We start from the raw sequence: 12,605 nt of genomic DNA, 5'->3' as shown, positions 1-12,605 counted from the left end.
CATTAGGTTTGACATTTTGGTCACTCAAAAAGTAGGCAAATCGAATGACGGGCTCAATGAAGCACCCATAAGCCCTTTATAAGTGGGGCCCATCTTGTTTTTCTCACAGCTAAACTACACAAGACGTGTAATGTAAGCATAGTGTACACAAAGCGCAAGCGTGGATGACTGAGCCACTGTGAGCAAAGAGAAATCATACTCCAGCTGAGCAAGCAGGAAGTGAATGAGGCGCTCTTGCGCTGCTTAAGTGTCTATTTCAAGTATTTCATTCCTGCTTTCAGTGGATTGCACTATTGATTGCGTCGTCCTTTTGCTGCTTCTGGTGTAGCATGGCAAAAACAACGCTTATGAAATGCTTGCACTATGCTTGCAGTGTAGTTTCACAGTCAAACTCACTTCGTCAATGTACTCGGGCTCCCACGCAGAGGCATCCCAGCGGTTGTGCAGGATAAAAATGTTTGGCTTGGATATTCGCTCGCTCACTTTGTGGAAAAACAGCTTCTCCTTTAAAGAGTAATAGACACATCAAGAAACACATATATATGAGTAGAGAAGCAATGGAAAGAAAAAATGGTTTTTAAATTAACAAAAAAACAAGTGCATAAATGCATCATGGGACACACTGAAACATCTAGATACAATATAGTAATTGATTATGCTCATAGTGGTGTCCATAGGCGTAATTTCCAGTAGGAATGGGGTGAATTTTGTAAGAAAAATGCAGAAAATATATTTGAATGGCAAAAAACATTCTTAAAGTTTTCTGTCAATTAATGGTAATGTACGTTAGTGTTAATGCTAAAGAGTTACAAGAGTGGTTTAGTTTTTTTTCTCACTGTGTTCATCAGTGTGGACTCTGCATTGCCCACCAACACAAAGACGTCAGCATCCAGACAGAACTTGTCAATCCAGCTGTCCAGGTAAGAGGTCACATCAGTCCCTGGGCTGCGTGTGTGCATGCACATGCATAATGCAACAATATAAGTAGAATTGATTGATTAGAGGAAGTAAAATAATACATTTTGAACAAGTGAACACAGTTTTCATGAAATACAAAATATACAAACACTGCACAGACAAGTAAGGACAACCCAGAGCCAGTCCAGGTTGTATATTGTTCAGTTCCTTCAGAAAGTAATCATACCCCTTGACATATTCCACATTTTGTTGTTTTACAGCCTGAATTCAAAATGGATTAATTAAAACATTTTTCTCACCCATATATACACACAATACCTCATAGTGACAAAGTGTAAACATGTTTTTGAAAATGTAACAAATGTATTGAAAATGAAATAAAGAAATATCTAGTCTACCCACACCTGATTCAATACACCTTTGGCAGCGATTACAACTGTGAGTCTTTATGGGTAAGTCTAAGAGTTTTGAACACCTGGATTGTACAATATTTGCACATAAAAAAATAAAAATCTTCAAGCTCTGTCAAGTTGGTTGTCGATGGCTAGACAACCATTTTCAAGTCTTGCCATATATTTTTAAGCCCATTTAAGTCTAAACTGTAACTAGGCTACTCGGAACATTCAATGCCGTCTTGGTAAGCAACTCCAGTGTATATCCAGTGTATATTTGGCCTTGTGTTTTAGGTTATTGTCCTGCTGAAAGGTACATTTGTCTCCCAGTGTCTGTTGGAAAGCAGACTGAACCAGCTTTTCCTCTAGGATTTTGCCTGTGCTTAGCTCTATTCCATTTATTTTTATCCCACAAACTCCCTAGTCCTTGCCGATGACAAGCAAACCCATAACATGATGCAGTCACCACCATGCTTGCCCCAAACATAACGCTTTGTATTAAGGACTTAAAGTTAATTTCTTTGCACTTTATCGTTAGTGCCTTCAAGCAAACAGGATGTTTCTGAATATTTTTATTCTGTACAGGCTTCCTTCTTTTCACTCTGTCATTTAGGTTAGTATTGTGGAGTAACTGCAATATTGTTGATCCATCCTCAGTTTTCTCCTATCACCGCCATTAAACTCGAACTGTTTTAAAGTCACCATTGGCCTCATGGTGAAATCCCTGGGAAGTTTAGAAGGGACACCTGTATTTTTGTAGTGACTGGGTGTATTGATACACCATCCAAAGTGTAATTAATAACTTCACCTTGCTTAAAGGGATATTCAATGTCTGCCTTGTATACCCATCTACCGATATGTTCCCTTCTTTGCATTGGAAAACCTCCCTGGTCTTTGTGGTTGAATCTGTGTTAGAAATTCACTGCTCGACTGAGGGACTTTACAGAAGTGTGGAGTACAGAGATGAGGTAGTCATTAATAAATCATGTTAACCACTATTATTGCACACAGAGTACATGAGTACATGCAACTTATTATGTGACTTTTTAAGCAATATTTTACTCCTGAACTTATTTAGGCTTGCCATAACAACGGGTTGAATACTTATTGACTTGACATTTCAGCTTTTTATTTTGTATTAATTTGTAAAAAAAATCTAAAAACATAATTCCACTAATTCAACACACAATCTCAATTTAACCCATTTTAAACTCAGGTTGTAACACAACAAAATGTGGAAAGGGTCAAATGGTGTGAATACTTTCTGAGGACACTACACTCTTAGAAAAACAGGTCCCAAAAGGGTTCTTCAGCTGTTCCCATAGAAGAACCCTTTTTGGTTCCAACATACATTTTATTTGAATCCCATAATTTATCATTTGTATTAGGATATGAATATGAATTGAAAATTGTATAATCTTTAATGGACATATTGAATCATTGAATTCATAAACTGAACTTGTATATTCATACTGTTTAAATATGGTAGATATTGCATTAATTGTCTGTGTATCAAGTTTACTAATTTCAAGTATATCAAAGGTAGATATATTCAACTTCTCAGATGCATGTTTTCAAATTCAGATTCAAAACCAGAGACAACATCCTGGTACTTTGCCAGCCAGGAAAGGTAGAGAACAAATGCTCTCTGTGTTAAAAGAGAAGCTTCTGAAGGTTTCTGAAGCCAATGTGGCGTGTTGAATTTATTTTAGTCAATTAAACTAGGTCAGATAGGGGTGAGGCGTTGTGTTGTGAGGTGTTGTTTAATTTGTTTTTTAAAGCTAATTTTGCTGTTTGCTTGAGTCATTTGAGATGGAAGGGAGTTCCATATGATCGTGGCTCTATATAATACTATGTGTTGCCTTGAATTCCAACTGGATTTGGGGACTGTGAAGGGACCCCTGGTGGCATGTCTGGTGGGGTAAGTATATCTGTCAGAGCTATACGTAATTTGATTATACAGACAATTTGGATATTTGAACACAATAATATTTCTCACAAAAACAAAAATGTATGCAGTCAGCCCTCAACCAGGAAAGCCTGGCTTGCATGTTGTTGATGTTAGTTCTGTATGTGCAGCTAAGGGCAAGGTGTGCTGCTATGTTTTGAGCCATCTTCAGCTTTGCTAGGTCTTTCTTTGCTGCACTTAACCATATTACCGGACAGTAATCAAGATGGGACAAGACCAGAGCCTGAACTAGTAAAAACACAGAACATCTTTTTATAACAGACATACCACTCCCCATCTTCACAACAACTTTGTCAATATGATTTGACTATGATAATTGACCATCCAATGTTATACCTAGGAGTTTAGCTTCCTCAACTTGCTCAATGGTCACACCCACAACTTAATTTGAGGTTTAGGTCTTAGAGAATGTTTTGAACCAAATACAATTATTTTAGTTTTAGCTGTATTTAAGACCAGTTTATTATTAATTACCCATTCTGATACTGACTCTAACTCCTTATTTAGAATTTCAGTGAGCTCACTGACTTTGGGTGCTGACATGTAGAGTGTGGAATCATTCGCATACATAGTCGTTCTAGCTTTGTTTAAGACCAGTGTCAAATCCTTTGTAATAATAGAGAAGAGTAACGGCACAAAACAACTGCCCTGAGGGACACCGCACTGTACATATCTGATGTTAGAGAAGCTTCCAATGAAGAACACTCTCTAGGTTCTATTAGCTAAATAGGAACACCTGCTATTTCCATGACATAGACTGACAAGGTGAAAGCTATGATCCCTTATTGATGTCACCTGTAAAATCCACTTCAATCAGTGTAGATGAAGGGAAGGAGACAGGTTAAAGAAGGATTTTTAAGCCTTGAGACAATTGAGACATGTATTGTTTATGTGCGCCATTCAGAGGGTGAATGGGCAATACTAAATATTTAAGTGCCATTGAACAGGGTATGGCAGTAGGTGCCAGGCGCACCGGTTTGATAGAGTCATGAACTGCAATGCTGCTGGATTTCCCGTGTGTATCAAGAATGGTCCACCACCCAAATGATCTCCAGCATACCTGACACAACTGTGGGACGCATTGGAGATAACATGGGCCAGCATCCCTGTGGAACGCCTTCGACACCTTGTAGTCAATGTCCGGACGAATTGAGGCTGTTCTGGGGGCAAAAGGGGGTGCAACTCAATATTAGGAAGGTGTTCCTAATGTTTTGTATGCTTAGTGTATATTCTCATAGGGGCCAAATCATGCTTTTTGTGACACTTTCTTCGAATGTGTCCTGTGCTGCATGTGATCATCAAAGAGGGGAACAGAAGTCATGTCCATGTTCCAGAGGTCTTAACTTTCAGTTATGGCGTCAAATTACACTACATGACCAAAAGTATGTGGACACCTGTTTGTTGAACATCTCATTCTAAAATCATGGGCATTAATATGGAGTTGGTCCCCCCTTTGTTGCTATAACAGCCTTCACTCTTCTCGGAAGATAACTTCTCGGAAGATAACTTTCTACTAGATGTTGGAACATTGCTGTGGGGACTTGCTTCCATTCAGCCACAAGAGCATTAGTGAGGTCGGGCACTGATGTTGGGTGATTAGGCCTGGCTCACAGTCAGTATTCCAATTCATCCCAGAGGTGTTCAATGGGATTCAGGTCAGGGTTCTGTGCAGGCCAGTCAAGTTTATCCACATCTCGACAAACCATTTCTGTTTGGACCTCGCTTTAAGTAGGGGGGCATTGTCATACTGGAATAGGAAAGGGCCTTCTCCAAACTGTTGCCACAAAGTTGGAAGCATAGCATCATCTAGAATGTCATTATATATAGTAGCGTTAAGATTTCTCTTCACTGGAACTATACAGTAGCGTTAAGATTTCCCTTCACTGGAACTATGTGGCCTAGCCCGAACCATTAAAAACAGCCCCAGACCATTATTCCTCCTCCACCAAACTTTACAGTTGGCACTATGCATTGTGGCAGGTAGCGTTATCCTGGCATTCGTCAAACCCAGATTCATCCGTCGGACTGCCAGATGGTGAACCGTGATTCATCACTCCAGGGAATTAGTTTTCACTGCTTCTCAGTCCAATGGCAGCAAGCTTTTCATCAAATTAAATTTTATTGGTCACATACACATATTTAACAGATGTTATCGCGGGTGTAGCGAAATCTTGTGTTCCTAGCTCCAACAGTGCAGTAGTATCTAAAAACAATACACACAAATCTAAAATTAAAAGAATGGAATTAAGAAATATGTAAATATTAGATTGAGAAATGTCAGAGTGGCATTGACTATAATACAGTAGAATAGAATACATGTGTACATATGAGATGAGTAAAGCAGTATGTACACATTATTTAAACATTATTAAAGTGACTAGTTTTCCATTATTAAAGTGGCCAGTGATTCCAAGACAATGTATATAGGTCAGCAGCCTCTAAGGTCCAGGGTTACGTAACTGGGTGGAAGCCGGCTAGTGATGGCTAATTAAGGCCTTAAGATAAAAGCTGTTTTTCAGTCTCTCAGTCCCCGCTTTGATGCACCTGTACTGACCTCGTCTTCTGGATGATAGCGTGGTGAAGAGGCAGTGGCTCGGGTGGTTGATGTCCTTGATGATCTTTTTGGCCTTCCTGTGACGGGTGCTGTAGGTGTCCTGGAGGGCAGGTAGTTTGCCCCCGGTGATGCGTTGGGCAGACCGCACCACTCTCTGGAGAGCCCTGCGGTTGCGGATGGTGCAGTTGCCATAGCAGGCGGTGATACAGCCCGACAGGATGCTCTCAATTGTGCATCTGTAAAAGTTTGTAAGGGTTTTAGGGCCAAGCCAAATTTCTTCAGCCTCCTGAGGTGTTGTTTCCTACCTTCACCACCTGGGGGCGGCCTGCCAGGAAGTCCAGGACCCAGTTGCACAGGGTGTGGTTCAGACCCAGAGCCTTGAGCTTAATGATGAGCTTGGAGGGTACTATGGTGTTAAATGCTGAGCTATAGTCAATGAACAGCATTCTTACATAGGTATTCCTCTTGTCCAGACAGGATAGGGCAGTGTGCAGTGCGATGACGGTTGCATCGTCTGTGGATCTCTTGGGGCGGTAAGCAAATTGAAGTGGGTCTAGGGTGCCAGGTAGGGTAGAGGTGATATGATCCTTAAGTAGCCTTTCAAAGCACTTCATGATGACAGAAGTGAGTGGTACGGGGCAATAGTCAAACATTTAGTTCAATTACCTTTGCTTTCTTGGGTACAGGAACAATGGTGTTCATCTTGATGCAAGTGGGGACAGCAGAATGGGATAGGGAGAGATTGAATATGTCCGTAAACACTCCATGCAGCTGGTCGGAGCATGCTCTGAGGACGCAACTAGGGATGCCGTCTGGGCCGGTAGCCTTGCGAGGGTTAACTCGCTTAAATGTCTTACTCATGACGGCCATAGTGAAGAAGAGTCCACAGTCCTTGGTAGCGGGCCACGTCGGTGGCACTATGTTATCCTCAAAGCGGGCAAAGAAGGTGTCTGGTTTTCCCTTTGTAGTCTGTGATTGTCTGTAGACCCTGCCACATACGTCTCATGTCTGAGCTGTTGAATTGCGACTCGACTTTGTCTCTGTACTGACTTTTGCCTGTTTGATTGCCTTACGGAGAGAATAACTACACTGTTTGTATTCAGCCATATTCCCAGTCAACTTGCCATGGTTATATGCAGTGGTTCGCGCTTTCAGTTTTGCGTGAATACTGCCATCTATCCATGGTTTCTGGTTTGGGTAGGTTTTAATAGTCACAGTGGGTACAACATCTCCTATACACTTCCTGATGAACTCAATCACCGTATCCATGTATACGTCGATGTTATTTTCAGAGGCTACCCGGAACATATCCCAGTCCATGTGATCAAAACAATCTTGAAGCATGGATTGCGATTGGTCAGACCAGCGTTGAATAGACCTTAGCACGGGTACTTCCTGTTTGAGTTTTGCCTATAGGAACGGAGGAGCAAAATGGAGTCGTGATCAGATTTGCAGAGAAGAGGGCAGGGGAGGGCCTTGTAGGCATTTCGAAAAGTTCAGTAGCAGTGGTCCAATGTTTTACCAGCGTGAGTACTACAGTCAATGTGTTTGTAGATCTTCGGTAGCGTTTTCCTCCAATTTTCTTTGTTTAAATCCCCAGCTACAATAAATGCGGCCTCAGTATATGTGGTTTCCAGTTTGCATAAAGTCAAGTAAAGTTCTTTGAGGGCCGTCGTGGTATCGGCTTGCGGGGGAATATACACGGCTTTGACAATAAACAAAGAGAATTTTCTTTGGAGGTAATACGGTCGCCGTTTGATTGTGAGGTATTCTAGGTCGGGTGAACAAAAGGACTTGAGTTTCTGTATGTTATCACAATCACACCATGAGTGATTAATCATGAAACATACACCCCCGCCTTTCTTCTACCTGGAGAGTTCTTAATTCCAGCTAAGCCATGGAAACCCATTTCACATAGCTCCTGACAAACAGTTATTGTGGTGAAGTTGCTTCCAGAGGCAGTTCGGAACTCGGTCGTGAGTATTGCAACCGAGGACAGATATTTTTTACGTGCTTCAGCACTCGGTGGTCCTGTTCTGTGAGCTTGTGTGGCCTACCACTCCCCTGCTGAGCCGTTGTGGCTCCAAGACGTTTTCACTTCACAATAACAGCACTTACAGTTGACCGGGGCAGCTCTAGCAGGGCCGAAATTTGACAAACTGACCTGTTGGAAAGGTGGCATCCTATGACGGTGCCATGTTGAAAGTCACTGAGCTCTTCAGTAAGACCATTCTACTGCCAATATTTGTCTATGGAGATTGCATGGCTGTGTGCACGATTTTATACACCTGTCAGCAACGGGTGTGGCTAAAATAGCCGAATCCACTAATTTGAAGGGGTGTCCACATACTTTTGTATCTGAGAAGTTGACTATTTGATCAACTTGAAATTAAAAGTTTGATACACAGACAATAAATGAAATATCTACTATATTTAAACTGAATATATAAATATTGAAATTGAACATTCAATTAAATTGAAATCCAATATTCATTCAGTTCAGTTTCAAATCATGAAATACAAGTTCAATTTATGAGTTCAATGATTACATTTGTGCTTCACAAATAAATATTAAAGAACAATTAAATATCCTAATTCAAATTCAAAATTATGGCATTCAAACAATTTCAGTTGGCACTGAAATCACTCCATAGAACATGAACCATGGATATCGCCGCGCTTAATCAATTGCCTGCGAATCTGACTAAGCCCGCCTTGCTCTCACTTTTGAAGTATAACATCATTGAACAATGTTGCGAATGTCTAAGCTATTTCGGACCCAGTGTATCAGACATTTTGTTAACAGTGAATAGCACATTTTGAGCCTCTTCCAGTGCCACACAGCTGGTTTGGGGATTGTCTACCGTAACTGTGTTGACAGGTTGTGTGTAGCCTATTCATGATAGTTAGCAATTCAAGCCATGAACGTAAGTAATATGTTCTATAGGGGACTTAATGTTGAGTAAATATGGTAGGCTACTAATGTTGTGATGACTGGTCGAATGTATGAATGAAGCCATTTGCAGTTATTTGCACCTGCACATTTTGTATTTTTTTTGTGTGGCATAGAAATTCTATATAATTGGTGGGGTTAGGGTTAGGCTTGTTTGGGAAGTCCTGAGATACCGGTCACTGGTATTAAACCCTAGCGCGTACCTGTCCATAATAACAAGGTCATCCCTCAGCAGGGCACACCTGGACTTGGGCCAGAACACCTTCACTAGGCAGCCTGAGTCTAGACTGCGCTCCATATGCAGGGCATGGGCCAGCTGATTGACTGACTGGAAGAGGGGAAGAAAAAGACGCAGAGACATACATGAAGTAGTAGAACAGAGGGAAATATCATTTCTAACAATTGTGTGTTGTACTGCACATCGAAAAGGCAGGTCTAGCGGTAATGCCGCAGCCTCCGACATACCTCAGCCTCCGTCTACATTATCGGCATAGGTTTGAATCTGGCATTTCGGCACAAACTCTTTCTATCTTTCCCCACTTTCATTGTCTCTCAATATCTGTTCACTAAAATTGGAAAAGCCCAAAAATATACAGTGTGTATATATATATACACACACACAGTAGATCAGTCTGCGACCCCCTGGTTTGACCCCAGACCTTGACACTTTTTCTGTCATCAGAGCCCTCGGTGGTGAGGTAGGCATCGTCCCCGTCTGTGCCTTCCACCCTCAAAAAGCAGTTGGTGGTGTGGCCAATGCCGCTGGGCAGCACCCGGTCCCTCAGCATGGCATTGATCACTGTGCTTTTACCGTTACTCGTCCTGCCAGGGAGAGGGAAAGGAAATGTCTCTACTCCTTTGACAAAATGCTTACAATTATGGTCGCAGGGCTAATGTGAACGGCTTTGTTCTAACCTGGGTCTCCTGCCACCACAGTAATTATGTTGAGATAAAGCCTAGGTAGCTCAGCGAGCTAGCACAAATCTTCCACCTCCGTTACACTAACTTTGGGGGAAATAACTCTGCACATCCAAAGTTATGCTACTAATATTTACCTATGCTGTATCAATAGTTACACCATACTATCTAGGTAGTATGAAAAACATCTGGAATAACAGTGAGACTACTTAACTATACCAATCCAGCAACAAACTGTATAATATAAATGTCCTTTACATATGGACCCTCAGTAATGCATCGGTTGATTATTGGGTTCAACTCTATTTCCAATAAACCATTGACTCTCACCTCCCAAAAAAGGCTACCTTCATGTGCCTACGAGCCAGCACCTCCCGAATGGTGGCCAGTTTCCTAGCACAGGTCTGGATTTCAAGGCACTGCTCCTCAACTGCGACCTGCTCCAGATCCGCACTTCGCCATGTCTCTGGGCATCACAGAAGCAGATAGACAAGAATGGATATTGTGGTAAATGACAACTAAAAACCCCCACACTTGTGTAAGGTAGCCCGCCATGTGTACGCGTTAATATGTAATAGGTAGCCACGCAAAAAAAGTAAACAGTTAACAAGGGAATTGTCGTGCCCTTTAAGATGCAGATTATAGCATAAAACCATCTATACCTATGACATTGTGTATACATCTGTATTCAAACTGTAAGATGCCATTGATGCTAATAATCTACAAAACACACTTTTTGTTAAGTAACACTATGTAGACTCACCGTCCACAAACTCTGAGCCCTCTTTGACATACTCCAGCAGCTGATCAAATATACCGTTGATAGTCTTCTTCGCCACCACAAAATGCATGAGGGGCGATGGGCCCCCCGGGTCCATTTCAACTTCCTGAGCGTAGTGTTGAGATTAACTTAATAGGCACAGACAAACTGACTGGCAGGCAGACAGACAGACAGACGGACAGACAGGTGACACACAGGCACACATTATGCAAACACAGTACACACCTGCACACAAAGTCTTTCAGTACCTTGGCTAGGGGAAAGTTGCAGTGAGAGAAATCTTCAGAGGTTCTGGATTAATTTGCTTCCCAGTCAATGCCATTAGAACGTGTTGAGAAGCATAGCTGCAGGACAAGAATTGACAACACCTCCTCTCTCTAAATGATCAAATACACCTGGTTTGCCCAATAAAACACCTTTTCTCCATTATATCATCTGTTTATGCACCCGTAAACTCTCATTTCCACTTCTTTCTATTCTTCATACACAATCTATTTCACCTCCACCCTCTTCCTCTCACTCTCCAGCATACAACCTGGACCTACCTGCTTTCTGTCTAAAGATCAGATCTCTGAAGCGCACTGGACTTACACAGCCTTTCCAGCTGGTGTGTGTGTGTGTGTGTGTGTGTGTGTGTGTGTGTGTGTGTGTGTGTGTGTGTGTGTGTGTGCGTGTGTGCGTGCGTGTGTGCGTGCGTGCGTGCGTGCGTGCGTGCGTGCGTGCGTGCGTGCGTGCGTGCGTGCGTGCGTGCGTGCGTGCGTGCGTGCGTGCGTGTGTGTGTGGAGCCTGTGAATCTCCAATCCTCTTAGCTAGGACTTAATGCATCAGGTGGTTCGGTGTTACACGTCTTGTTTCTTTACCTGCAGCGTCTACTATGAATAATACTATGAGTAATACTATCCTTTAGCGATGTTCACTGAGTTAAACTGGGCCTAACTGCAGATTGGGTACTTGTGTAATGTTTACAATGTTTTAGGGATATTGGCATTTTTATAACTGCTGTTTACCATTCACTTTTGATATCTGCTAATCAAATGGACTATTTGCATTGTCTTATAAGTAAGCATTTCACTTTAAAGTCTACACCTGTTGTATTCGGCGCATGTGACAAATAACATTTGATTTAATTTATCTAACCAATTATTCTAATAAAGTAAACTAGTCTGTGTGTGTGTACGTGGGTGATTACTATATGATTACTATATGATTCCATATGTGTTATTTCATAGTTTTGATGTCTTCACTATTATTCTACAATGTAGAAAATAGTAAAAAAACGAACTGGTATATTTTTCTATTTATGCCAGTTCCTTTCAACCACTTTATATCTTTAATATATGGCAGGCAAACAAGTTCCTTATCTTCTCCCTTTTCCACTTGCCTCCTCCATTTTTGTGGTAGTGCTGCAATCAGTTGGTTGTAAATTCGGATTGAGCACATATTCCCATATTTTTTAACTTGATGTAATCATCTGGGCGAAGCGGAGTCTTGTTTAGACATGCTAGCTAAACAATGAACCGTAATCCTAATCCATAGAGTACTAGCAATACACACCGATTGTTGTAACTAGCTAAAGATAACCAAATAGGTTCAATGTTAGCTAGTTAGCTAGCTAACATTAGGCTATAACTAGCAATGCGAAATGGCATTTTGAGATAACATTGTCACACACAGATCATAAACGTAATGTTGGCTAGTGAGCCTGCCATCTAACGTCAGCTAGCTAGCTACCAGTATGCTTTAACTTGCAATGGAAACAACTTTCTGACAAAATTCAAAATGTATAATATCTGAAACTGTAGCTAGACTCTTACCCGTATACATGGATGAATGCTTCACGGCAGACTGCAACCCCTTTCATTAAATAAGACGTCCTGTGTCGTTTCCGTTGCTTGGCCCATTGTTGTGTCAAGTCACTCTGGGTCACACTGACCGTGTGCAATGCCATAAGAATCATCTTAAGCTTTAGGCCCCACCCAAACTCTGACCATTTTACTCACCCTAGCAGAGCTGATTAGGCTGTTTTCATGTTATCCAGAACGTTGGTGACTGTAACTGTGCTCCTGGCAACAAGCCGGCCCTGGTCTCATCTGTCTGTAGACTTTATCACAGGGTTACAT

The 12,605-nt window shown here is 41.7% G+C and overlaps 1 protein-coding gene across 4 annotated transcripts in view; it reads right to left on the bottom strand.

Moving 5' to 3' along the window:
* mfn1a (mitofusin 1a) overlaps nt 1-10,582 on the bottom strand; it is a 32,420-nt gene extending 21,838 nt beyond the window's left edge. For all 4 annotated transcript variants that reach the window (XM_071362645.1, XM_071362646.1, XM_071362647.1 and 1 more), the window contains exons 1-6: nt 10,468-10,582; nt 10,035-10,170; nt 9,446-9,608; nt 8,990-9,114; nt 837-945; nt 397-504 (exon numbers count right to left, since the gene is read on the bottom strand). In XM_071362645.1, coding sequence (XP_071218746.1) covers nt 397-504; nt 837-945; nt 8,990-9,114; nt 9,446-9,608; nt 10,035-10,170; nt 10,468-10,582 — 756 coding nt within the window. The remainder of the gene's footprint in view (nt 1-396; nt 505-836; nt 946-8,989; nt 9,115-9,445; nt 9,609-10,034; nt 10,171-10,467) is intronic.
* Between the last annotated feature and the right edge of the window lie 2,023 nt (nt 10,583-12,605).

This window comes from Salvelinus alpinus, chromosome 23 (genome assembly GCF_045679555.1).
Source record: "Salvelinus alpinus chromosome 23, SLU_Salpinus.1, whole genome shotgun sequence".
Classification (NCBI taxonomy): domain Eukaryota; kingdom Metazoa; phylum Chordata; class Actinopteri; order Salmoniformes; family Salmonidae; genus Salvelinus; species Salvelinus alpinus.
Note: the sequence above shows the minus strand (reverse complement) of the source record. Positions and strands in the feature narration are given on the sequence as shown.